Here is a 27,868-nt window from a genome sequence, read left to right on the forward strand (position 1 = left end):
TTATCTTCATACTTCAAGATACTTTGAATATTTTTTTGAAATTGTGTTTGTACCATGGTGTAAAATTTTTTGAAAATTGTTCCCACTTCAGATTTTTCCTTCATCAAATAAACCTACCTTAATCTCATGTGATCATCAATAAAGGTCACAAACCATTTTTTGCCAGAATACGTAGATGTTCTACATGGCCCCAGATATCACTATGAATCACAGTAAATGGTGTAGTTGGTTTGTATGGTTAGGGGGAAAAAGATGAACGATGATGTTTAGCAAACTGACAAACATCACATTGAAAGGAAGATGGACTTTTATTCTGAAATAAATTGGGAAACAAGTATTTTAAATACTGAAAACTAGATGGCCTAACCTATAATGCCATAACATAATATCATTATCTTTGGAAACAGAAACAGAATTTAAGCAAGTACTTTGACATTGTCTACTCGAGTCAGGTCCATCGTTAAAATAATAAAGTCCATCTTTTTCCTTAGCATTGCCAATCATCCTCCCCGTGGTCAATTCCTAAAACTCACAATAAGAAGAGTAGAGATTAGCTGGACACTGATGATCAGAGGTAATTTTACTAATGGACAACAAATTGCAAGACAAATTGGGAACATGGAGCACATCATGGAGGGTTAACAACGGAGTGAGTTTGATAGTTCCTATCCCGGCAATTACCGAGAGAACCATATGCAATTTTGACCTTTTTATTGCCTGCACACGGACTATAGGATGAGAAGAATTTTGAGCAACCGGTCAAATGATCAGTTGCGCTTGAATCAATTATCCAAGAATGACAGGGTTAGGAACAACACCAAAAAACGCAGTAGCAAGAGGATTACCCTTCGGTACCAAAGAACAAGACGGAGTTAAGGACAGTTTTGGAGATTGAAACAATTTGTACAGGTGCTCTAATTGCTCCTTGGTAGAAGGCTCCTGAGTCTCTTTAGCAGTGGCTTGGTAGGCACAACCATCACGTTTGGATTTTGGCTTCCAATTTACTGTTTTACCGTGAAGCTTCCAACATGTCTCCTTCGTATGCCACGGTTTTTTGCAATGCTCGCACCACGGTTTCTTACGCCCGCTGTTGTCAAAATCAACACCTCTTGACACAAGACCAGAGCTTTCAGGTTCCAGGTTGAAACTAGGTTCGGTGCTGCGCAACATGATTTTTCTCCTTGACTACTCACGTCCAACTTCAGAAAAAACTTCACGAATAGAGGGCAATGACTTTCTGCCGAGAATGCGGCCTCGGACCTCGTCCAAACTCCGATTAAGGCTGGCCAAAAACATGTAGTCGTTTTCCTCTCTCTTCTTGTGGCGAGCGTAGTTATTCAAATTCTCCCAAACATCATCATCATAACACTGATCAAGTTCTTGCCATAACGTTACCAATTCATTATAATAAGTAGTAACATCGTGATCATTCTGCTTGGATTTCCAGAGTCGAGTTTTCAACTCAAATATTTGAGCATAATTCTCTAGGTCCGAATAAAGATCTCGAACGGCCTCCCAGACATCTTGAGCAGTGGGAAGAAATAGGTGAGGTTTTCTAATGGCAGGTTCCATGGAATTGATGAGCCAAGCAATAACAAGAGAATTTTCGGATTGCCATTTTTTCAGATTAGGGTTCACCAGCAGCAGGTTTCGATATTTCGCCAGTCAATTGCCCAATTTTGCCTCTACCATCAATCGCCAATTTTACGGGTTGAGCCCATTCGAGATAGTTTGTGCCTATCGAGTTTTGTCACTGTGAGATAAAGGGCTGAATTCTGCACATGGTAATCGGCATATACAGGTGTGGGATTGGGCGGAATATTCGTGGAGGAATAGTGGGATTGGGCGGAATGGTTTCGGAAGTACCGGAAGAGACGGTAGGATTTCTTTGGGCGCCAGTCATCGCCGACTTATAGGACATCATCAGAAAATAGAAAAAAAGTGCAAGGCTCTGATACCATGAAGGTTTTTTAAGAAGAAAAATAATCAGTCTTCATATCTTTCAAGAGAGTTAATTACAAGATAAATAGTAGAGGAAGGCCACCAAATCAGGAAGCTCACAAAATCAGCAAATCAAATGATTCAAATCAGCAAATCTCTAGGCTAGAAGACAAGAAACGGGAACTACTAAAATCTGAAATAGTAATTTTAGATTTTATTTGCAAAAATAGAATTTCCTAATTTATTTCCTAGAAATCCGACAGCATTATACTTAATGGGCATAATCATGCTGGTTATTATTTGGTTTCTGAATTTGAAATAATTATTTTTTTGATTGGCTCTGGCTAGTTTGCTGTTGCAATTGTTCTGCTTAGTCTGCCATTTTATCTTTCTGTTTTTTTATGATATCATCTCTACATCCTCATGCATTGTGATTTTTATGTAGGTCACTGGATTTTCTGTTGGGGGTCGGGTAGTTGATGGTAATGATGCGGGAGTGGATGGTGTAAAAATTGTAGTTGATGGTCATGAAAGGTCTACTACTGACAAAGAAGGATATTACAAGCTTGACCAGGTTAAATTTTATGTGCACTCAAACCGGTCATGTTTATCCTTTATTTCAGTGCAAGATATTCAACTCAAAGATTGTTGTGGTTTTTCTTCTTCCTTTCTTACATTTCCTTTTACCACTTTTATATTTCCCTAATTGTCTCATTAGTCGTCATAGTTGCTATCTCATCTTGTTTTATCTTCTTTCGGTTATTTGATTTATTTTCAAACTCCATTTTTACTCAATGAAGTGATGTTTCCCAGTTAGTTGGGGTTATTTGTGCACATATGTTTTTTTTTTTTTGTTTTTTTTTTCCACTTTGCCTTTTCTAGGCCGGTCATGAATTTTCTCAAATCACAGGCTATCAGGTGTTGTGACAAAATGATTGATATTCCTTTTGTCCTTGCCTTGTCCTTTTAATAATTTCTATTTGGATTTGTCCACCTCTCCTTTGCAGCCTTTTTTCTTTGCACCTGAAAAATTCTGGCTCATTTCCACCTTTTTTTCCTTAATTGTTTGTGCTTCTTGCTTATTATGAGTTTTGAATGCAGTCATTTCTTCCCACTCATTCAACTCAACATTCTCATTTCATGTACATCCATTATATAGATATATGGTCTTTATGGTGTAATAAAGCATGGTTAGCTTTACAATCATCATATATAATTTTCCCAATCTTGAAAGAAAATAATATTATGTTTCAGATTCCCCCAAACATTACATATGAGATTGGTCAAAGCTGATAAGGTTTCTTAGGGGGTAAAAGTTATTTGTTAAGTTAGGTATGAAAGGGCCTATGAAGCTTAACAATGAATGCAACACACAGACGTGGCACAATATGAATACGTCACCACAACAAACCTTAAAAAAGTTGAATACGAACATAGAGAGGGATCAACAGCCAATAAATTATTTTCTATTTTTATAAATTATAGGAAAAATCACACTGACCTCCCCTCCACTTATGCAAAAATAGAGCGGCCTCCCTTATGTTTTTATAAATTACACTAGCCTCCGTTGTTAGACCTTTTCATTGGACGGTGTTAACAGAAGTTGTAATTTACTAGTTTACCCTCCCATATAAATATGCCCTTCAATTGATCATTCAACAATTTTTTTTGAAAAATCACTAAATCCCTTATGTTTATATTGTGTCCTATTCTACTCTGAACAAATCCATGTCCTTATTTTGGTATGGATACTAGTTCTTTAACTCTGTAACTGGGCAATCACTCGCGGTATGTTGCCAGTACTTTTCTAAATCTTTTTGTTTCATGCTCTTTTGCCATTCTTTGAAACTTCTTTTCTTGTTTTACTTGTTATATTTTATGATTTCACCACAATGTTTCATTATGAATTTCTTCCCTTTAGTCTCTTTTAAAGATTCCTTTGCTGTGTCCTAAAGCATTAGTTTTTATGATAAGTAAACTGATATTGTATGGGATAACATAAAATTTATAATTCGTGTCTCAACAAAGCATGACATGGAAATGGCTTGCATCTGCTAAGAATTGGAAAAGCGTACATGTGTGTACATAATTATGATGCTCTTCCGCTCTTCTGATGCCCATCTTTTTATTGAACCACCTTAAATCTTTATTTTCTTTCTAAATTCGAGTCTTAAATACTGTATAAAACTTTATTTTGATTTTTCCGCTCTTGCAATGTTTATTGTTCACATGTTGGCAAGTGTCTAATAAGTATTAACCTTGTTTTATAGTAAATACTAACAATTTTAAGTGTAACTTTTGCAAGTCCTAGATGGGCTAGATTTGGGAGTTTATGAGCAATGCCAGTGTCTATTTCTGATGTCACTGTCTAATACAGACGCTGCTCCTCAAGTGTACATCTACTTACCAATCTCTTTGTTGATCTAGTTCTAGTGTTCATGCAAAATTATCGATTTCTGTTATTTTGTTTATCCATTAAAAAATTCTTTCTTTTCTACTGACTCGGGGTTGAAGTTGTATAGGCCAAATTTTACAGTATGTTGAACTAAATTTTTAATATTTCCTTTCCTCTCATCTATTCCTTTTTTAGTCGCTTTCGTAGTTAGTATCCTTCAAGATCTTAATTGATGTACTTTCAGAATAAGTGTAAATTATATTAGGTAGTGATTATTTGTACCAAATTATATTATATCATGTTCGTGTCTCTTTTAGATTATTGCTTTTTTTGGCTAAGTTGTTGAAGGCTTGTAGGTCACGTCTGATCGCTATACTATAGAAGCGAAAAAGGAGCACTACAAGTTTGACAAGCTGGTGGACTTTTTGGTAAGTGAATCAGAAAATTCTAGATCGTTGTATCTGAAGCTTTTATAAGATTGACCTAAACAACGTTCATTGACGTATGTGAAACTTAGTGCATTTGCTTTGTTCTTACTTCTCTGCTTCATTGTGATGAAGATTTTGTTGTGCTTTTCTTTAATTTCAAATGAACTGTTGTTAGGTTCTGCCAAACATGGCTTCAGTTGTAGATATTAAAGCGGTCTCCTATGATGTTTGTGGCATGGTTCAGATGGTTAGTTCTGGCTACAAGGCGAAGGTAGTTTCAAAATATTCAGTTCTTTTCTTCATTAATTTCTATTCCTAATATTATGTATTTAATTAGGTCCAATGTATGGGACTTGTGTTTTCTTTTTTAATTTTCTTACTTGTTTCATTTTCCTCCCAATAAGTAGCTATTTAGTCAATAATCAGCAGATGTGTTTGGTATTTGAACTCAAAAACTTTTCTTAAAATTCATATTAGCCCTGGAGCCCAAGGTACTTTTGATTGAGTTGGTGATGGTGGAGATTAAGGCAGAAGGGAGGTTTTTGTGTATGTGCTAGTAAAATTAGTTGCTAGTGGTGGTGCTATAGAGGTGGATGTGGTACCACTAGCTGCTTCCTTGGGAAATGTGAAGGGCTCAATTCCCAATAGAGGGACATTGGGTTTGGGTTTTGGAGGGGGGTTATTGGTATGGGAAGGGCTTCTGGCTGTGACCTGCAACACTGGATATTATGGAGGACGTGGTGTGATGGTTGTTGCCATGGCAGTTTTTGTTGTTGGAATAATGGAGTTAGTGGTGGCGACGAGGGGATGGTCACGAGGATAATATGGTGAGTGGATGTTGTGGCTGAGGGGGTGGTGGCAGTCATGTTGTAAATTATTAATTAACCGTTGAAGTTGTGATGCAAGCCTTGAACTAGAAGTGAATTGAATCTTTTACCTTGAAGATTTTTGTTTCTCCTGAACTTTGTCTTTTCATGGTTTCATTTTATAAACTCACCAGAGGTGACACATAACTTAAGATGCTGTGCTTTCTTCCTTACTTCTTAGAAACAGGAACATGCGTTTTGTTCTTTTTCCCTTTTACTTACTGTTATATATGGAAACTAGGTAGCCTTGACTCATGGACCGGAGAATGTTAAACCTCAAGTGAAAACGACAAATGAGCATGGTAATTTCTGCTTTGAGGTATGTTCACATGAGACTAAACCATTTTTCCTTTTAAATTCAGTACATGCGTCCACATTTGCTGTCAAGTATTTAATTTCTAAGATGCACCAAATAGTTCGAGGTGTGGTTCCATGTTATTTTAAGTTTACTTATTTTTTCTTTAATATACTCTTGATTCCTAACCATGGTACTTTGGACAGAAACCCCTATTAGGGTGGTGACGTACATAAATCTAGTATTTGGTTGGTCTATGTCCTATTTGTTAGCACAACACTAGCTTATCACATATCTTATTGAAGACTTTGTAAGCCATTGGGACATACTTTGGAAGTATTTAAGGACAATATTGTAGATCCTTAACCAGATTGTTGATGTGATTTCCTTGTCTGGGCTTGGCTTGAGTTGTATGGGTGATGTTGTTATCTAGTGCACAGAATATTTCAACAAGCTTGTAAATGCAAGCATGCATATTTCTTATTGTTTTTCTTTCCTTCTAGATTTTGTTTCAGTTGAGATCCGATGAATTTCATTCGATCTTCAACAATTTTTTACATCAGTTTATTATTTGCTGATTTGATTATTTTGATATTATGTTCTGGTGGAGCATCTTAACAGTTGAAAGTTATGTGACGTGGTATACTTGGCTGAAGCTGAAACCACAGTGCAAGATACCTTATGTGTTCTTAGTATATAGTGCAGAATGAATAGTCAAAAGCTGGTCAAACCTTTGTGCCATAGAAGAAAACAAGATTTACAGTTCTGAAAACAGTGCTGATGTTATTGCCTTAGTGATATGAAATACATAACCCTGCTGCCTCTACAAGAAACCTCCTCGGAAAATGAAAGGAAAATAATAAATAAATATAAAGAAAAATAGAAGAATAGCAGCTTCTGAAGTATTTTTTTGGTATTCTCATTCATTGTTGTCAGTCATCAATAATGGAATTTATGACTCCTTTATTTAATCAATTTCATCACTTTTTGTCAATATCAATATTGTTCAGGTTCAACCAGGCGAATATCGCTTATCTGCTTTTGCAGCTACAACTGAGAGTGCTCCGGGACTTCTGTTTTTGCCACCTTATGTTGATGTCACAGTAAACAGTCCATTACTCAATGTTGGATTTTACCAGGTGATTTCCTTAGTGAGAAAATGTCAAGTTGCTTTTACATTTTTCTTCCTATTTACACTTTTTTATCGTTATTGAAAATCATTCACCACTTCACACTAAAAAAAGTTTTACTCATAGTTTGACATCATTTTTGGATTGAGAAGATGTACACTGATATAGGGGTGAAAGTTTTATAGAGTGATTTATTAACTTGGATGATATTGTTCTCTTCATATTGACTTTTTGGAGCAAGAATTGAATAGTGTGCCTTGATCTTCGTTCGAAGACTATTTTTTTTTTTTTTGATAAGTAATGTTTCATAGAAAAGCATGCTCAACCAGGGAGCGCATCCCATGTACCAATCCAGGACCTAATAGGGCCCATAGACTCCCAACATAGCCACAAAATCGAAAACCTCCCCTATAGATTTAGAGTTCCTCCCAAGAACCCAAAAGAATAGAGAACTAATAATAGAGAACTTAATCACCCCAATAGAAGTCTCTTCACCATCGAATGATCTCCTATTTCTTTTCCACCACAAGCCCCACCACCAACACAATGCGCCACCCTCCAAGAGTCACGGGCTTGAGCCCTCACAAAACCACCTCTCCACGCCGCAAGCATAGACTTCATGGAAAAAGGCATGACCCAGTAGACCCTGAACAAAGCCCAGAAGCATGTCCAAACTATTCCGAGCCACGGGAGAGTGCAAGAGATTGTGATTCACTGACTCCTCATCCCTCTTGCACATGCAACAATCATTGTGAAGCCATAAAAAATAATTCTATAAAGAAGCTATTTTCTTAATTAGCATGAATGATTAAGATGGGTGCTGAATGTGGACTTCCTTTTCTTGTATGCTTTATGTTCTGTTTTATGTATAAATCACATTTCATGTATTTCTTTCAAATATAGGCACAAGTGAATGTACTTGGCTCAGTAGCCTGCAAGGAGAAATGTGGTTCATCTGTTTCTGTTAGTCTTGTAAGATTGGATGGTAAAAGTAAACAAGAGACAATGGCAGTGAGTTTGGCTGATGACAGCAGTGAATTTGTGTTTCCGAACATTTTACCTGGGAATTACAAGCTTGAGGTACTGTACTTGTTGTTTGCCTTTATTTTTGTCCCAGATTAAGTTTTCTAGTTATAATGATCAATAATAAAGCGTTCGTGTTACATTAACTTTGTATCTAGCTTGTCTGTGTTTTTAATATATATATATATATATATATATGTATGTATGTATGTATATATTTGTAAGATATAGTTGTCAGTTGCCATTACAGGAGGCATTACTCACTAATGCAGTCATATGTTGTTCTTTCTTAATATTTAAAGTGACTTTGTAAGTTTGAGTCCAAGCTACAGTATGCAAGACACTTCATATTGACGTCTATAGTTACGGGTGCTCATTAACATGGCAGCAGGCAGTGCCGGTTATGTCTGACACAATTTTGGACACTTATGAAAAATTCCATCTTCATATGCTATTTTTTTTTTTTGGATCAGTAACAGTTCATTGAAGAGCACTCAAAAGGGGAGTGCACCCCTAGTACAGCTGCTATAAACAAAAAGAACTATATCCCTCAAGCTATCCACAAAACACAAAAGAAGGAGTTCCATAGATTTACAATTCCTCCCATGAGTCCATAAAAATAAAGAACTAAGCACATGGAATTTCAGCACCCTTATAGAAGACTCCCCTGCCTTGAAGGGTCTCCAATTCCTTTCCCTCCAAAGGACACCATCAGCATATATAGGCAGCTCTTTAGACATCTCTAGCTTGAGATCCCAATGAGCAACGCTTCCAAACCTCAAGCATAATCAGCACCGAAGCCCGCATGACCCACTGAATCCCAAAGGTGGTGAAAAACATTTCCCACGTGTCCCTAGCAACTGGGCAGTACAAAAGGAGCTGATCCCACTGTCTCTTCATTTTTCTTGCACGTACAGGACCAGTTAACTATGATCTGTCGTCTTTTTGTATGGTTGTCATCATCAAAATTCTTCCGAGGGCTGCTGTCCAACCAATAAAAAAGGCCACCTTTAAGCGGGCTCTGGTCCACCTGCCTTCCTTGAAACGGAGGCCCCTCAACAACTAGCAATCTTCTGTAGAAAGATCGCACCTCAAACCTTCCATGACTAGAGAGCCCATCCAGGACCACTCAACCACCTCCTCCTCACACAAACTCTGATTATACAAGAGTGCCGAAAACCCCATAACGTCCTCGAATTCCCAATCCTGAAAAGATCTCTCGAACTGCACATTCCACACTTATCTATCGCTATCAAGGTGATAGAATCTGGGACTCTCGCCTGCCTATCCCCAACAATCTGAAAGAGTCTTGGGAAAATCCTTTCCAGAGGCTTGCCACCACACCAAGTGTTTGCCCAGAAGCTAATCTGTCTGCCTCTCTTTGCCCTGAATTGTGTATGTTCAGAAAAGTTATCCCAGCCTCTGCGAATGAACTTCCATAAGCCCACCCCTGCAGATTATCTCACTGCCATGGACCACTGCCTGCCTCTGGATTCCACAAACTTACAAAATGTGCAGAGGGATAGGTGTATAACATTTTTATGCTTGGAAAATGTGCAGAGGGATTGGTATATAATGATTTTTTTCTTTTTCTTTCTGGACTATATGTATTACAAAAAAGTAGTTATTTGCCTTTCCACCTAAACATCTGTAGCTCTTTCACATACATTTAGAAACTAAACACAGTTGAGTGATACAAGTATCTCTAGGAGAGTCCATGATTAGATTAACAAGATCGATACTCTGCCTGATTCTAATTGTGGCTCTAATGTTTATATGCACAAACATAGCTTCCAATAGTGTTAGAGTTTTTTTTCCTTGGATAAGTTTATATTTTAGATTAAAACTACAAAAGACGATATAGCATGTACCACATCTTAAGATCAGTTTTCTTAAAATGTTTTTGTTGGAGGTTGTCAGATTTGGATTTTGTTCTTATTGCTGGCGAGTGTGTGGATTCCAGACTGTGTAGTGGTGTCCCAGGCATGTTGTGTAAGTTTGACATTGAGAAGGCTTATGATCATGTCTGTTGGAGCTTCTTTTATATATTAGAGAGGATGGGGTTTGGAGAGAAATGGAGGAGATGAATTGAGTTTTGCATATCTATTGTGAATGAATCTCCAACTGGTTTTTTTAGTAGTTTGAGGGGTCTGAGACAGGGGGATCCGTTCTCCCCCTTCTTGTCTCTCATTGTGATGGATCTCCAACTGGTTTTTTCAGTAGTTTGAGGGGTCTGAGACAGGGGGATCCGTTCTCCCCCTTCTTGTTTCTCATTGTGATGGAGGCTCTAGCAGGATGATGAGTAGGGCTGAGAATCTGGGTTTTTTGAGGGATTTTTAGGTGGGTAGGGATGCCTCGTGCCAGCTGGAGGTCTCTCATTCGGTGTTTGCTGTCAATACTTTGGTTTTCTCTGATGCGGATGCGTCTCAGATGAGATACTTGACATGTGTTATGGTTTGGTTTCAAGTTGTCTTTGGCTTGAAAGTGAATGTGGGAAAGAGTGTCATGATTCCGATTGGCGAGGTTCCGGATATTTCCACCTTAGCTGACATTCTTGGTTGTAGCACGTGCTCTTTCCCTATTTCTTATCTTGGGTTACTGCTCGGGACTTCCTCGAGGAGAGTGGGTGTTTGGGATCCTGTGGTGGAGAGGTTTGAGAGGAGGCTGGTAGGGTGGAAGAAGCAACACCTTCCAAAAGGAGGGAGGGTCACTTTAATGAAGATCACTTTGTCGAGCCTTCCCACTTCCTCTCTATTTTTCAGATTCTGCCTTTTGTGGCTGAGTGGATTGAGAGGCTACAACGGAACTTTCTTTGGGATGTCAAGGGGGAGGAGTTAAAGTTTCATCTGGTTTGTTGGTGCTATCAGATTAGGAAGGGAGGGTTGGGTATTTGGAATCTAGTTTATTTCAACAACGCCCTGTTGGGGAAATGTTAATGGAGATTTGGGGTGGAGAGTCATAGACTCCGGAGAAGGGAGGTTGCTAGCAAGTTTGGGGGAGTTCAAGGTGGATGGTGTGATGGCGTTCTTTGGAGGTGAGATCTCCAAGTGGTGTTGGGGTGTAGAAGTGCATCCGGAAGGGTTAGGATGAATTCTCCAAACATGAGTCAAGGATGGTAGGGGGTTTCGTTTTTTGGAGGACTTATGGTGTGATGACCGATCTCTCGCTCTTACTTTTCCCAAACTCTTAAGGATTGCCATGGATAGTCATGCTTTGTTTGTTAACTGTTATCGACTTGATAACAGGAGAACAATGGGATGTGTGCTTTTGAGGCATTTTCAGGATTGGGAGATTGAGGGATGCTGTACCACCAAAGAGATTGTGGGTGGAGCTTCTAACTTATGGGTGTGGATTCCCTCTTCCAAGGGACGTTTTGATGTTCGATCCTACTTTAGATGTCTTACGGATGTTATTGGAGATTCTTTCCCGTGGAAGACTATTTGGCGTTCAAAGGCCCCCCCTTAAGGTGGCTTTATTTGTTTGGACCTCTATGTTGGGGAAGATTTTGACTCAAGATAATCTGAGGAGGAGGAGAGACGTGGTGGTGGTTAATTGTTGCTACATGTGCAAGAGAGATGAAGAAATAGTTGATCACATTCTTTTGCATTGTCCTTGGGTTTGTTTGGAGTTGAGTGGGCTATGCCCAGATCCTTCAGAGACTTGATGGAGGCTTGGAGAGGGTGTAGACTGGGGGCCCAAGACCGTGATTGTTGGAAGGTTACGCCTTTGTGCGTTTGGTGGTGCTTGTGGCTCGAAAGAAATAGGAGATATTTTGAAGGAGAGGAGAATCCTATACCTATTGGTGTATTGAAGTTTTCTATTATTGGCACTCTTTTTTGTTGGGTTCTAGGGAGAAATTGTAAATTCATGATGGAGTTAGTTGATTTTTTGGACTCTTTGAGAGTTTAGAAGCCCTATTTGGCCTTGTATAGTTTCCAAGGGATGTGTTCCCTTTTTGAACGCTCTTGTTAATACAATTTTATATAAAAAAAGGATCAATTTTCTACTTTAATAAATTGCGAATTGCTGGTTACTTTGTATTCTTTGCACTATCTTCTTTTATTTGCTTGTTTCCATTTTTAGGTGATGCATAGTTCCCCTGGAGCCAGGACGGGAGTAGATAATTGGTGCTGGGAACAGAGTTCTATTGATGTGGATGTTGGCACTGATGATGTTAAAGGAATTGTCTTTGTTCAGAAAGGCTATTGGGTTAATGTAATTTCCACCCATGATGTAGATGCTTACGTGACTCAACCAGATGGTTCACATGTGAATTTGAAAATCAAGGTTTTTTTCTGTCCGTTAAAAATAACTCAAATAACTCTTCCCGGAAACACACTTGTGGCTTTAACTGCTAGAGACTGTTGCACTCACGTTCTTATGAAACTAATTTTCTGTTTTCGTTTTTATGTGAACTGCAGAAAGGTGCTCAGCACATATGTATAGAATCGCCTGGAACGCATGAACTTCACTTTGCGAACTCGTGTATTTTCTTCGGGAGCTCATCTATGAAAATTGATACATCAAACCCGTTGGTATGGTTATTTAGTCAATCTTCCTCTTACTTGTGACATCGATGTCACTGTTTCTTGCATTTCTATCATCTTTGCCTCTTTCTCTCATATATATATATATTTTTTGCTAGCCCATCTATCTAAAAGGAGAAAAATATATCCTTGGAGGGAAAATCCATGTTGAATCAAGCTCACTCAATGATTTAACGGAGTTACCTGAGGATATATTAGTGGACATTCTTAATAATGAGGGTACTATTGTTGATGGTACTAATGCCAGACTTGAAGCTAGTGGAAATGATCAGTATGTGTACAAGTATTCCATATGGGCTAATCCTGGAGAAAAACTTACTTTTGTTCCCCAGGACTCGAGGTATATAGTTTTTAGTTCATTTTACTTGAAAGTTTGTTACTCCTTATTTAATGCCCCTATGATTGAAAAGATATATATTGTGCGCTTGGGGAAGTTCGTGTTATATCTATCTTAAGACAACCAACTTAATCATGTTTAGACATGAATCTTCACATGTATTTTGCATACTCCATCTAACCTTTAAGCATTTGACATTGTATGCCTTTCAATTTGTATATCCTTCATTTTTTCCATGCTTGATACCCCCACAATCACCTAAATTTAATTTGCATGCCATTTAACTGAAAAATTAAACTGTTTTCTATTAATTTTTTATTATTTTAAAAAATCTATCATGAATTCATCTTACTAAGATATTGTCTAATAGTGCTTGCTTCCAACTCTAAATTCTTTTAGGGCAAATTAAACTTACCTCTCCAGAGGTTTGTCAATATTACAGGAACTTTACTTTCGTGAGTTGGTCCTTGTCTAGGACTTGTTTGTGTCCTGTTTTTTTAGGACATGTGTTTTAATGAAGGTATGCCTTCATTTTCCTATGTAATATTTTGTTTATATTTAATATACTCCTTCATTTAGGTAAAAAAAAATATTATAGGAACCTCCCCTCTTGCATTCATAATAACACAACCCTCCCTTCTCATTTGTATTTATGTAACTGATTTCGCCATGACCTATAAAGAGTGATGAACAGTTGAGGAAGTTGCTGGTGTCACCACCAAAAAAAATTGAAAACCCAATTTTGCCCTTGTTGTAAGCAAAAAGACTTTTATATCCACTTTGACGAAAGTAAAAGTACACAAATACCCTTCTTTTATAAAGTCAAGTAGACCAAAATACCTATAATCAAATATATATATCAACTTAGTGAATATAAAAAGCCTTTTCGGGCATGCTAGTGGATAGCTTAGTAAGCTTACATTATCCCACCGCAGAACCCCTTGGTTGGTGCTGCTGCCTTCCCCGTCGCATACGACAGGCAAGCTGTCACTGTGTCAAAGTTGTTGGTATACTGATCTGCAATCGTGGTTGCACCAGCTGCAACGATCAAACTGCATACAAACAGTACCGTAGCGAGGATCAAGAAAATATCAAGAAATTGGAATCTTATTTTCTTCATTGTCTTTTGGGTATTCTTCCTTTCAAAAGAGGATTTGAATCATAGTGTGAAGTGAGGCGCTTTATTGTTTATAACTAATATGTATATGGTAGCATAAAGTTACAGAATTGGCTAGAAAAGGGGGCTGTTGAGGCTTTAATGGTGGCATATGAGAGATTTATTGCTAGGCTAGTTGTCCATGAGAAGTAGTAAAGATCTATATTGGTTCTTGTTTGGTCGTGCATTTCACAGAAGACGATGTGAAGTGTTTGGAATCTCTCGATTTCTCCGGTAACTATCTCACTGGTTCAATCCCTACACAAATCTATTCGTGGTTGCCGTATTTAGTAACCCTATATTTGTCTAATAATCAACTTACTGGTTCAATTCCGGCCAACGTGAGTCTGAATCAGTTTAGGAATTACGTGCCTATGTTGCTGCCTCTCTCAAAGGGTACAACTTTATGACCTTGCCAGAGCTCAAGTGCAGCTACCTGTCCGGTGGTGCCGCCGCTGGTGCCAATGACTTATTTTCAAGTGATGGATTACAGAATCTATCCCTTGATGATTTGCAAGCTGTTTTCTGATTCTTGTTTTCCTTCTCTTCTCTTTAGTCAAGGGTATATGCCCAAGACTAAATGGTTTTTCTGTGTTTGCTCGTGATCCTCTGTATTGATCACTTATCTCTTTGTACTCTAATGTTTATTTGTATCAATAAACTTTTCCACCATTCAGGGAAAAAAATTATACAATGGCCTTCTAGTCTTTTTGATACAGCAACAAGTATATGTAGTTAATTCATATGCAAAAAGGTATTTTAACTTGATAACCTAACCGCATTAGATGTCACTGACAGCAGATTCAGTGTTATTATGAAAGCATGAGGGGAGGTCATGTAATATTGACAAACCTCGGGAGGAAGTGTAGTTTTGCCAATTTTTTAGAAAAGGAGAATCTTCAACCTTGTTCTCAATCTGTGTTAATTGGGGAAATCTTCAGACCTTGTTCCCAATCTGTGTTAATGTTTGGTAATCTTCGATATTTGGTAGGGTTGAATTTCTCCAATATTCCTTTTCCTTTTGCAGGTATGGTATCAAAGGGTAACCCTACCCTTAGGTAGGACTAATCTTCTGTCACACGTCTATGCCCCAAAGCCTTGTGCAATATAACCACAGAATTTTCTGTGGAGGTTAACCTCGAGTGATGGTAATCGAACCAAGAACTTCGATTTCATGAGGCACGGCCCCTGACCACTTGTCTTACCCCTTGTGATTCGATTTATTTTCTTTCACGATGTTTATTTCACTATCTAGATATTCATTAATGCCATAGACTTTTGTGATTCCGATTTAATACCTATGGCTACGTTCATCACCAGTCTTCTGTAGCAGAACCCACGTGTGGGTCATACATCTGGTAATGCCTTTCTCTAGAAATTCCTGGTCCCACACATATACCTAAAAATTTTCTCAGTTTTGGTCATTAAATCCTCTTCAATTGCCCATGCATGTCTGACCCAAGGAGAGTTGCAACTTAACAATTATAAAGAACTTATACGGTGCTGCTTTCTATAATCCCATTGATTCGAATCCCTAAGATATAACTAGCTTTGTGAATGAGCTGTCATTTTAGGAGGAATCTTTTTTTATTTTATTTTATTTATATATTTATTTTTATTTCCCTCTCCCTGGAGCACAATGCAATTTTCTTTAAAATATTTTTTAGGTGAATGCTGACAGTTCCATACATTAGGGAGAAATGCAGGGAGTAACCATTAGTTCCACTTCCATTGCATTGGTAAATTTGCATGCCAGATTTGCAATAAAGGAAAATATAACTTCTTTTCTCCCGTTTGCATTAGTTTTGAAGCTTGATTCTGTTTTTCTGTATATAGTATTTTTTTCTATGAGCTTCTCTTCTGTGCTAAGGTCTCTCTTTCAACTGCTTTAGCATGGTGTTTTTTTTTCTTCTTCTTTAGGTGGTAAATATACATAATTTTCTTTTCTTTATCTTGATTGCTTAGATACTTGTCATACTCATCTATATTATCATTCGTCAGTTTGTATGCCCTTAACTTGAATTTTTATATGTTTCAGGAGTGATGGGAAAAATAAAATATTGTTTTATCCTAGGCATCATCATGTAAGCAGCATTATAATATTTCACTTCCAAAGTTTGCTCTAATGTCTATCAAATTTCAGTTATTTAAAATATTTAAATTCTGTACTTTTAGGTGTTTGTGACACATAATGGTTGCCAATCTTCAATTCCTCCATTTTCTGGTAGACTGGGGTTGTACATTGAAGGATCAGTTTCACCCCCTCTTTCTGGTGTTCATATTAGACTTATTGCAGCGGGAGATAGCAGCAATGCTCCACTTAAGAAAGGTGAATTAGCACTTGAGACCACCACTGGGGCAGATGGTTTCTTTGTTGGGGGACCTCTATATGATGATATTATTTACACCACTGAGGCTTCAAAGGTTTGGGCCATTTTCATCATAATATTTTAAGTGCAATATTATATACTTATGGATTTTTTATTATATGTAATGCTTTCTATAATTAGTTATGAGCGTGATTCTTCTAAATCATGGTGATCCAATTAATCTTGTTCATATCTACTTGTTTATATTTAATCTATAATTTTATTTGGGCATAGTTTTGCTGATTTATCTTTTCATGAATCAAAGATCATTTTCTGGGTGTTTATCATGATGCAATATGAACTTGTCAAAAAAAAAAAAAACTGCAATTTGGTCCCTTGAATGCTTCCATGAATTAGTTCGATATAGTAAATGACGGAATCAGCATTTTTAAAGATTATAGTTGTTCAAAAGGCCAAGGTGAGCTTTAGGTGACGATCTTGCTGGTTGCCAATGCAATATTCCTGGAACCTAGGCAGTCTTTAAAGTACATGTATATAAATGGCTTACCTGCATTAGATATTTTTCCTGCATTAGTTCTAATCATAATCATAATCATCATCATCATCATCATTGCCTTACTCCCATATGAATGGGGTCGGCCACACGAATTCTACTTCTCCACCTTTCTATTACCCACCATATTGCCTACCATGCTTATCCTTTGAAAGTTTGAAACTCATTTCTACTAACTTCATCCCGCGTTATTTTTGGTTGCCCCTTCCGTCTCTTACCTTCTATGGAAATTAAACTTCCTCTTCTCACTGGTGCATCTATAGGTCTCCAGTGTATTTGCCCAAACCATCTAAGTCTACTCATATTTTCTCTTGATGGGTGTCACACCTAATTTTTCTCTTACACTTTCATTGTGATCCTATCTCTTCTAGTTACTCCCACCATCCATTTTAGCATTCTCATTTCTGCTATGTGAAGGCATTGTTCCTGTTTCTTTTTTAAAGCCCAACACTTTGTTCCATTGAGAATAGTCGGCCTAAGAACGTCAACGGTCTTATAGAAATTTTCTTTTAACCTATGTGTTACTCTTTTACCACACAAGATGCCACTAGATTGTCTCCACTTAAATAAACATTATTTTCTGTATAATGGTTTTGCTAAAAGCTTTTTCCTCAAGTTTTATTACTAAACCCTACTGTAGGGTAAATGAGTCTTGTTTTGGCAATTTCCTACTCAAAACCTTGTTTGTAATGTTTCAAAGTGTTTTGAGTCATCTGAATACATCCATTGAAGACAATGCAGACAAAGATTTGTGAAGAACATGTCCAGAAATCCGCATATCACATATCTAGGGCACATGTAAATAAATAACCTTAGAAAAACCTTAGATATCCTAGTTTTGATCTTCAAGAATCTCAAAATGTTTATTTAAACTTGTTTTTGATAAGTGGTTTTTCAAAAGTACTTATTTTGTGTAGGTGTTAAAATTGAAAAAAAGTATGTGTTGATCAACAGGATCTAAGGGCTCTGCAGTAGACTTCAATTCATAGTTGGATCGATCAATTTTTTCTAGAATTTTTTATTTTTTATTTTTTGAACTCCAGTGTACTTTATTGGATTGGTCAATTGATTGAGTAGTTTGACAGTAGGTCTCAATAAATCGAATCATGCGAAGTTTATTTTTCTAAACTCACTCAAAACGGATGTCTACATGGATTGAACTCACCAAAACGTATGACCTACTTATATAGGTTTAAATTGTGGGATTATATTTGGTCGAAGGTATGTTTGTATGCCTCTAATCATCCCGAGAGATAAAATCCTTGTGTGTGAGGGAAATTCCCAAGTACTCAATCTAGGATTTTCTTAGACACCATTTTATGTGATTGAGTATTCATCAAGGAGACATTTTTAATGTATTGAGGCATTCAAATCGAACCGATTAAAGCAGAAGAAAGTACAACCATTGGAGAAGCAAATTCTTGATGAGCAAATCACCCTGGCAGGGTGGATGAATGACCTGAAGTCTTGAGTGGAAAGCTTGGTGTCAATCTATATCAAGAGGTATCTAGAGGTTCTAGGATGACGAAACAATTAACATAGTTGTAAATTCTTTCTCATATAAATTGTTCTTGTCAATTAGGCCTTGCTCTAGCTTCTTTAGGGGTTGTTACTTCCTTGGTAGTCCTGTGGTTTTTCCCTCTTTAGCGTTTTCACAAAAAATTTCAGTCTCTGATCTTACTTCAATTTTATGGATGCATGGTCATGTATGTGAAGGTGATTTGAAAACTAGCAAATGCAAAATGAAATTCAAATTACAAATAGCATAACTACCTAAAAATAGCTGAACTTTTGAATTAAAATCCATAAGATCCATTCACCCCCCTCTAGGTCCAATTCACTGCTCACACACTCATGTATCGGAGCCTTGGGTGACAGTTGATGTAGGACTTCAAGAGCAGCCTTAAATAGTAAAAATTTCAGATAATCAGGGCTCGGGATTGATATGTGTTAGTAGAGAAAAGGGATTTGAAGTAACAACAGCCTATTAGAGTCACACCAATGAGCCTAGGCATGACACCTAAACAAGACCTCACACTAATGAATTTGTGAATCTTTCACAAGGAAATTTCAAATGTCATTTTATGATTACACTCCATCACTTTATAGGATTTCTACTCATGCTTCTTATACTTACATGGAAGTTAACTCATGGCTTTTGGACTTAACTCATAATTGAGATAATCAATATGACTCACAAGTCTTCCCATTCCTAACTCATGACTCACTAACATAAAAGCAAATAACAACTTCCTTAATTGCATTGTAATGCCCACCAAACTCATAAATGATGCAACTTGCCCAAGACCCCAAATTATTCAAGACTCCAAGTTGACCCACATCATCTAACCTATGCCAATTTAAGGCTTGAGTCTTAGAATCGTCCTTACCGAGCCTTTTATACACCTTTAAAGATTGCTGCCATTACTCTCCATTAATCCTCCCCGGCTTGGAAAAACTCCACCCCAGCGGGTTTAATGGATGAATTGCTCTTAAAGGTAAGGAGCTAGGTATTGGAACTCACCATCGGTAACCCAAGTACGATAAAAAAGTGGACGTCCCCTCCATTCAACAAGGAACTTTTGATAACCCCCTCCTCTTGGTGAAACGAGTTGGTGATCAAATAGCTGATTAGCAATTACATTGAGGAAAAGGTTGCACCCTTTAGTATCAGCGTCGACAATCTGGAAGATATCCATAGCAGCACCCATCAAATATTCCAAGGAACCATTGTGGGCCATTTGTTGTTGAAAAGGAAGCAGCATCCACCTCTGAGAAAATACATGGTGATTGGTTGATCTCTGCCAGCAAATCAATCTTCAAGTTAGGAATAGAAGGATCAGGAAGCCTCATATTGCGTGAAATGCAATCAAATGGTGTTTTGCATTTGGATGCAGCTGGAAGTTATAACATCAGAATCTGAAATGATAATCACAAAGGAACTCTAAAAAATTGTAAAGCAGTAGTGCCTTTATACAGAAAATATATTGGTTCTCACAGGTCAACATTCCTCAGATGTGGCCCATAATTTTGAACAGGTGTACGAGCAAGCATTGAACACAAGGCCCACCTTTCGGAGGGTTAACAGTGAGCAATTTAGGCATAAAGCTCCCGTGACTCACCAGTTCCAGTCGAACAAATCTGAATGCAGAAACTTAAAAGACTGCAATAAACGGAAAACATTGGCAAAAGCAACCAAAACCTGAAAATTATCACCCTCTAGAATGGGATCTAGGTCAAGGTTGTCATTAAGCCAGCTGACGAATAACCTGAAATATGGCCTTGGGTGGCAATTACTGATAATATCTTCAGGCAAAATTTGAAGTTTAGTTGTCTCATGCTACACCACACAGTACTTCATAATCAGAACAATAAGCTTTGCGTACACATCTATAGCAAGAAATGACAGGTTCTGAGATGTGTCAGGTGACCGCGATGACAATGACCTGATACTTGTCGGCGCAGTAAAGACACAATGCGTATCAAAAAGTTCTGTGGAAAGGGGGGAACAACAATATGGCATATCATCCCCATTACGATGTTCACTTTGCTGCAACTGTAAAATAAAGTGAGTACAAGATACATCATTTGTACCATGAAGTTCAGATATTTGGTACCACTCCACAAATAGGGCAGAAACCTGATCACAAAAACCTTAGGATCTGCTTCCCAGACTCAGCATTGATATAGTCATCCCTGGTTGTAACAGCATGGTCAGAACCTTTATTTTCCCTGGATTGCTTGACCCTATCATCCTTGCCAGCAGGAAATCCAGCAAGAACTGCAACATTAGCAGCAGAATTTCTTGCAGTCTCAATCAACTGTTGTAAAGACTCGGGAGATCCAGGTCTTTTTGCAAGCTTTGCCAAGGCATTAAACAAATTAGGAAGTTCTTACACACTCTTGATTCCTGAACCATAAAAGATTGGAGAAGAGAGATTGCAAACTCTTTAGCAGCTTTATTCCTCTGAACATCAATAAGCTTTGCCATGTGCATGTTGTATTCTGTAAGGTTCAGCTAGTCCTTGCGAATAAGGCCAAGAATAATAACGGTGTCAAACATCCTCTCCTCATCTGAATAATTCACCGGAATAAAATTACTATCTAATGAAGCCACTTTGAAAAGTTGTTGGATGTGATTGGATTGAAAGTTTGAGGCGCTTAACCGTGGCTGCGGAGACGGCACTCGTGCAGCTACTGCTATCACTATTAGGCTTCTGAGCTTGGTTTCCACAACAAAATTGCATCTGAAAATTAGATTTGAGACACCAGTCTTCATCTTCAACTTTAGGGGCTGCAAGGATGTGCCTCACAATAGAGATGGATGGAACATTCTCTTCATCCTCTTCCGGATTATCAGTGTTGTAGATCCCACAGTCAAGTAGGTTCTCATTATCCTCTCCTTTCGTTCTTCTAACTCTTCTTCATGCCCTATTCCAATATGTAAGTTTTTCTTTGGACACTGATATGCCATGTGACCTGTTTCTCCACATTTGAAGCACTTGTTGTCCCTTCCATTCCCCTTGCTAGCCATAGTACTCTTTTCTTTAAGATCGACCATATTTGAGAGAGAGAGTTTTGATCCACCATTTGGCTGCATTGTTGTTCTTAGTGTGCTGCCATTTTCATCACTTAACTTCTTTATAATATCTACAGTATTATCACGTGGCTCATCATGATTCACTTCTAACGGATGTCTTGGAAACTCAAACATGGGATGTAGCGTTGATCATCCCTCAAATTACGACTTTGCAGAGAGTTTAAAGTCTGTTGATGCTCCAGGTTTCTGCTTTCATTGGTACTACATGCAGTTCCTTGTTCAATGGCTGCCAAATTGTTAATAGGCTGATAAATTCGAGCTTCTATCTCATTGTATCATATATTCACCCCATTAGGCTGCTCCACAATTCGACATAGCAACTCAACCCACTGTTTAGTATTTAATCTTTCATTTTCCGATTGTTTAGACATAACTGATATAGAACTTCAAGAGCAGCCACAAATTGTCGAAAAATATAGAGTTTAGTTGTTGAAAATTCAGATAATTAGGGTTGCGTTTTGAGATGTGTTAATAGAGGGAGAGGATTTGAAATAACAACATCCTATTCATAGTTATCAAAGGCGCGCCTGAGCCCCCTCAAGGCGCAGAAGCCGTGACTAGGATAGGCTCGGGCGAGGTGAGTTGAGGAAGGCACGCGCCTTTCGTGCCTGGTCACCGAGCTCAAGGTGCACGCCTTTTGCGCCTAATTGTGATTGAACTAAATGAATGCCATTCCTTCAACAAATAAACTCATCTAATTGCAGTTGAACTAAATAATATATTACCTTAATGATTACCACCCTTTCACAAATCAGCTAGCCTACCATTCCTTCAACTGATCAACTAGCCTAATTGTGGTCCAGGTAAATTATATATGACCTTAATGGATATGATTCTTTGAACAAATCAGCTAGCCTGATTGTGCTCCAACTAAATAATATGTTACCTTACATATCAACTGAATACTATTCCTTCAACGGATCAGCTGATAGAAGGAATGAAATGAAAGTGTTTTTTGCACCGTGCACAAATATATATATATATATATATATATATATATATATATATATATCATCCTCCTCCTCCTCCTCTCGTACTCTTCTCTAAACTTAAATTAATTTTCTTGTACTCTTTCCATACAATTGCATTAACTTTTATGTCTCTTAAAATTATGCAAATTTGATGTGAGACTGGGTATGGCTTCCAAATGAGCTTCTTGATTTAATTCTAAATGGTCCGTTGCTATACACAAGGATAGAACCATAGATGAGACACTCTTAGTAATGAAGGAAATTCCTTCCACAAATGAATGAAGCACATGGTTGTTTATTTGGGCAGGGACAAGCGGTATGCAATGAATTGTACCAGACAATTTACCACAAAACTCAACAATCCTGAAAGGAATTGCTAAATCTCAAAACTCAGTTCAAATGCAAATTCAGTCATTGACTTTTATTAATTTTTAATTTCCTCCAATATTTCAAATTTTTAATTCTTCTAAATCTGCTCTGCACTTCCGTTTCTTCTTGTTCTTCTTCTCCTCGTCTCTCTCTCTCTCTCTCTCTCTCTCGCTCCTCTTTTTGAACTCCCGCCCGCTTCAATCATGCATGTGCCCCGTCTTGTGCCTTGCACCTCAGGCTCGAGGAGACCATGGCGCCTTGGTGCGCCTTGAGCCTTTAACAACTATGATCCTATTGGAGTCACACCAATAAGCCTTAGGCATCACGCCTAAAGATGGCCTTACACCTGCTAATTTGTGAATCATTCACAAGGAAATTTCAAAAGACATTTTATTATTCATTCATTCATTCATCAACCAAGATAACATGGATTTCTACTCATGCCTCTTAGACAACATGGAGGTTAACTCACGACTTTTGCACTTACTTCATAATTGATATAATCAATAAGACACAACTCTTCCAATTCTTAACTCATCATTTAATAGCATAAAAGTAAATAAAAACCTCCTTAATTGCATCATAATGCCCACCAAACTCATAAATGATAACTTGATCAAAACCCCCCAATTATTCAAGACTTCATGTTGACCCACATCATCTAACCTATGCCAAATTAAGGCCCGAGTCTTAGAATCTTCTGAGGTGAGAACCCCTTTTGGGGTGGGGGTTTGGAAACATATTCGGAAGGGTTGGGATGAATTCTACAAGCACATTAGATTTCATGTCAGAAATGAAAGGAATATACGTTTTTGGGATGACATTTGGTGTGGGGATCGTTCCCTTGCTACCACTTTCCCTAGACTTTTTCGGGTTGCTATTGATAGACATGCCATGGTGGATGAATGCTATCGTCTTGATAGTGGAAGATCAGTGTGGGATGTGCGTTTCTTGAGGTTGTTTCATGACTGGGAGATGGAGGAGGCTATAGGCTTCTTGGAGTTGCTTTATCGTCCAGAGATAGAGGATTCTGACTTGGCGTGTGGATTCCATCTTCTCATGGGCGCTTTATTGTTCGGTCATTCTATTGTTGTGTTGTGGATGTTCCTGGACAAGCCTTCCCATGGAGGGGCCATATGGCGAACAAAGGCGCCCCTCAAAGTAGCTTTTTTTTGCGTAGACATCAATTTTTAGAAAGATTGACTCAAGATAATCTTCAGAGAAGAAGACAGATTGTGGTTAACTTTGTGTTTTATGTGCAAAAATTACAAGGAATCGGCTGATCATCTTTTTTTACATTGCCCAGTGGCTCGAGATTATTGGCTTTTGTTTTTGGGGTTGTTCGGGATTCACTGGGTTATTCCACGATCTACCAGAGGCTTGGAGAGGTTGTATAGTGGGGGCCCAAGCTCGTGACTATTGGAGGGTTACTCTGTGCTATTGGTGGTGTTTGTGGCTTGAAAGAAATGGAAGATCATTCGAAGGAAAGGAAAATCATATTGGGTCATCGAAGTTCTCCATTCTTAGCACTCTCTTTTGTTGGGTCCTGGGGAGAAATTGTAAATCCTTGGAAGAGATTGTAGAGTGTTTGGATTTATTGAGGGTTTAGAGGCCCTATTTGTCCTTGTGTTGTTTTTGAGGGATGTGTTCCCCTTTGGAATGCTTTTAATGAATTATTACTTATCAAAAAAGAAAATATACCTTTAAAGATTGCTGTCATTGATCTCCATCTAGTGTTCATGTTTTAGACATGATTGTTAAGATACTTAAATCTGAGCATGCTTTTGCTATATAGTTTAATGGTTTCATATTACAACATTGTAGAGAATGGGGCATCTTCATTAGCACTTTAGCAAAATATGAGTATGTCACCTACCCCCCATCCCCCCACCCACCCACACACACACACAAAAAAAGGGAAGCATACATCAGAACTCATGTTGTTTTTCCTTTTTTGTGATTGCTGGGTGCATTGCCTAATTTTTTTCATAATTTGCAGCCTGGTTATCATGTAAAGCCAGTTGGAACTCATTCGTTCTCTTGTCAGAAGCTTAGTCAAATTTCTGTACACATATATTCTAAGGAAGATGCTGAAGAGCTTTTTCCTCCTGTTCTATTATCATTAAGTGGTGAAGATGGTTACAGGAACAACTCCGTAACTAGTGCTGGTGGAATTTTCCTCTTTGATAATTTGTTTCCTGGGAGTTTCTATCTCCGCCCTCTTCTTAAGGTACTCTTGAACTGTTTAATCTACTTGCTATTTCAGATTCCAGTAGGTCAATGGATTGTGAACATTTTTGTTGTCAACTTAATCTCTTGAGTTTACTGAGGACTGCATTGTTAATTTATCATTTTACATATTTTGAATCAAATGTGATTGAATTAAGAGATCATATTTTTTCGAAGTGCATTCAAGAAGGCCAAATTATTATTATTGTTTCTCTTTGGTAGACAAAAAGGCCAAAAGATTTTCAGTGCACATGATTAATGTGAAGTAATTGATTACTACCTCAACTAGAAGAGTTATTTTTGTAGGAGTATGCTTTTATACCTCAGGCACAGGCAATTGATCTCGGTTCTGGTGAGTCTAGGGAAGTCATGTTCCAGGCCACACGTGTTGCTTACAGGTATGCGGTCTACCCTCTCCTTCCATTTCTCATTTGTATCATAATAATTGTTGTGGTAACACTCATATCTTCATGCTATATTTGTGTTTGTGTTTCATAATACTGATTTGACGCAATTGTGTTGAAAAACTATACTACATTATCTCGTGTCATGCTATGAGCCTATGTTAATTAGGTAAGTGTTCACTAATCCACAACTTTTCCATGTGATAATTCTAAGAGGACTTTTGACGGTGGCTTTCTCTACTGATAATTTTTCTTTATATTTATTGGCTCTCCTTTTCCCTTTGACAAATAGCTGAACTACTCATTGCTAGAACTAATAAAGCCGTCACTTAAAAAATGATGCTGTAGTATTTCCCTTTTATGTGTTGTATAGTTTTCTTTACCGATCTAGCATGAAGCTTTACTAGTTTCGTTTTTCTTTCCCCCTGTTTATAACCTTAAAAATGCTGTTTTTTTTGTTTTTTTTTTTTTTTGGTTGTTTTTCACGCTGACATGAAGAAAGAGCAATGAAGCTGTATATACTGATAAATAAAGGGCATTCGTACTACATTTTTACCATGATTTCTGAACTTGTTTGCATATTATTATTTAGAGAAGACAGAAATTCTGATGGACATGGGTGTCCAATCCAATTACCTATGTGTATGGAGAGAATTAACATGAGATGAAGCTATTAAAAATGATTTTATAAATTTAAATATTATATAGGAGAGATGACTTGTAATAGAATGTAAAAAGAGAATTCATGTGGACAACCCTGTTTGTCAAACTACATATAACCAATAATGAAAAATGTTAGGGAAAAAGAATCACCTCCATCATCGCCACCATCCTTGCTTTAATCCCATATAAATGGGGATGTCCACATGAATGCTCTTTTTACGTTCAAATAGTTGACCCAGGGTCTTGTTTTCATTCAATTCCTGGGGGGTTCAATAATCTCCTCTCTGCTTTACCTGACACCTGTGGTTTGGGGGTCATTGAGGGTATGTGTAGGGATCAGTTCCAGCCACGAAATGGGTGGGGACACAGTCCGTTATATAAAAAAAGTAAAAAGAAAAAAGAAAAAATTCCTGCTTGCTGCACTTCAAATATTTTGCTCTTTACCAAGTAGCCAGATCTCTCACATTTGCAAGGCACATTTTCTAATGCCAAAATACTCATAGGAGAAAATTTATGTATAGCTGACAAATAACATCTTAATGTTGGTGCATATTCTATTTGATGGACAACTATTAATAATCATAAATGGTAATTAGTAATCATAAATTTTTATGTATTTGGAGGTCATGGAAGATCTTTGTTTGGTTGGTTTATTTTCATTGTGTTTGTTGTCTTTACTCTCTTGTACTGTCTAGTTTTGCTAATCTACTAATATTTTTTTAATTTGTTCTTTTTTATATGGATTCATTTATCATTATTGCCTTTTCTTTCCTAAAGAAGGAAGGCAAAGGGAAACCTGTTATCCCTCTATTGGTGGAAATGGAAAGCTCTAGTCCATTGGTCTGTCTTGTATATTTGCTCAGCTGATATAGCCAAACTCTCAGACACAATTGATGCCTCTTGAATTCTGATTGGGAATTTGACTTAGTTCGTCTTATATAACATATTTGAACAATAACATTCACAGCCTCTTAGGGTGTCCTACAACCAAATTTTGATTTATTCATTTATTTTTAAATTTAACAAAAAATAATTTACTGTTGAGGAAAGGAAATATTTCGAGGACACCCAACAAGCTGAATGAAAAATGAAAGCATTCCTCTGCATGATGTAGTAACTGTGAACAGTGCATGAACAGTTTTTTACTAGTTTCCATTTTCATATTGTTTTAATTACCTAATAGTTAAGAGTCTGTTTTAGGAAATTTTCATTGTTTTACTTTCCAAAATAGTTTACGGTCTGTTTTAGAAAGTTATCATTGTCTGTTTTAAAGGTTTCCATTGTTTTAATTTCCTTAATAATTTAGGGTTTGCTTAAGCCTATAAATACATGGTATTGTAATAGTTTAGGATCAATTATCTCTTTTATCAATTTCAGAAAATTAAGAGCTTCTCTCAACCTCTTCTCATGGATTTGAGTGGTTAAATAATACATTGTTATTCTTAATTATTTTAATTGTTTTCATTGATCCGCTGCGTCACTACACAAAAGGTACACAATCACATCAAGGAGGCAAAATATTGCCTAAGAAGTGTTGCAGTGTTACAACTCCTATTTTTGCAAACAATCTTCTTTGAGTTGGTGCTTTCTGGAACTCGTATAAATAATCAAGACAGCTTTCATCAAGTCAA

General features: G+C 37.5%; 1 protein-coding gene across 3 annotated transcripts in view; it reads left to right on the forward strand.

Moving 5' to 3' along the window:
* Window positions 1-27,868, forward strand: part of LOC132306162 (uncharacterized) — an 81,950-nt gene that overhangs the window by 42,455 nt on the left and 11,627 nt on the right. For all 3 annotated transcript variants that reach the window (XR_009481843.1, XR_009481842.1, XM_059803428.1), the window contains exons 11-23: window positions 2,387-2,515; window positions 4,693-4,764; window positions 4,940-5,035; window positions 5,872-5,949; window positions 6,936-7,064; window positions 7,959-8,135; window positions 12,162-12,365; window positions 12,500-12,613; window positions 12,724-12,965; window positions 16,157-16,202; window positions 16,294-16,542; window positions 24,941-25,171; window positions 25,477-25,568. Coding sequence is in view for 1 of the 3 variants with exons in the window: in XM_059803428.1 (XP_059659411.1) it covers window positions 2,387-2,515; window positions 4,693-4,764; window positions 4,940-5,035; window positions 5,872-5,949; window positions 6,936-7,064; window positions 7,959-8,135; window positions 12,162-12,365; window positions 12,500-12,613; window positions 12,724-12,965; window positions 16,157-16,202; window positions 16,294-16,542; window positions 24,941-25,171; window positions 25,477-25,568 (1,859 nt within the window). In the remaining 2 variants the exon portion in view is untranslated. The remainder of the gene's footprint in view (window positions 1-2,386; window positions 2,516-4,692; window positions 4,765-4,939; window positions 5,036-5,871; window positions 5,950-6,935; window positions 7,065-7,958; window positions 8,136-12,161; window positions 12,366-12,499; window positions 12,614-12,723; window positions 12,966-16,156; window positions 16,203-16,293; window positions 16,543-24,940; window positions 25,172-25,476; window positions 25,569-27,868) is intronic.

Source organism: Cornus florida, unplaced genomic scaffold, assembly GCF_030987335.1.
Source record: "Cornus florida cultivar Cherokee Brave unplaced genomic scaffold, ASM3098733v1 CherokeeBrave_3.0.0_Hap2_Chr05, whole genome shotgun sequence".
NCBI lineage: Eukaryota > Viridiplantae > Streptophyta > Magnoliopsida > Cornales > Cornaceae > Cornus > Cornus florida.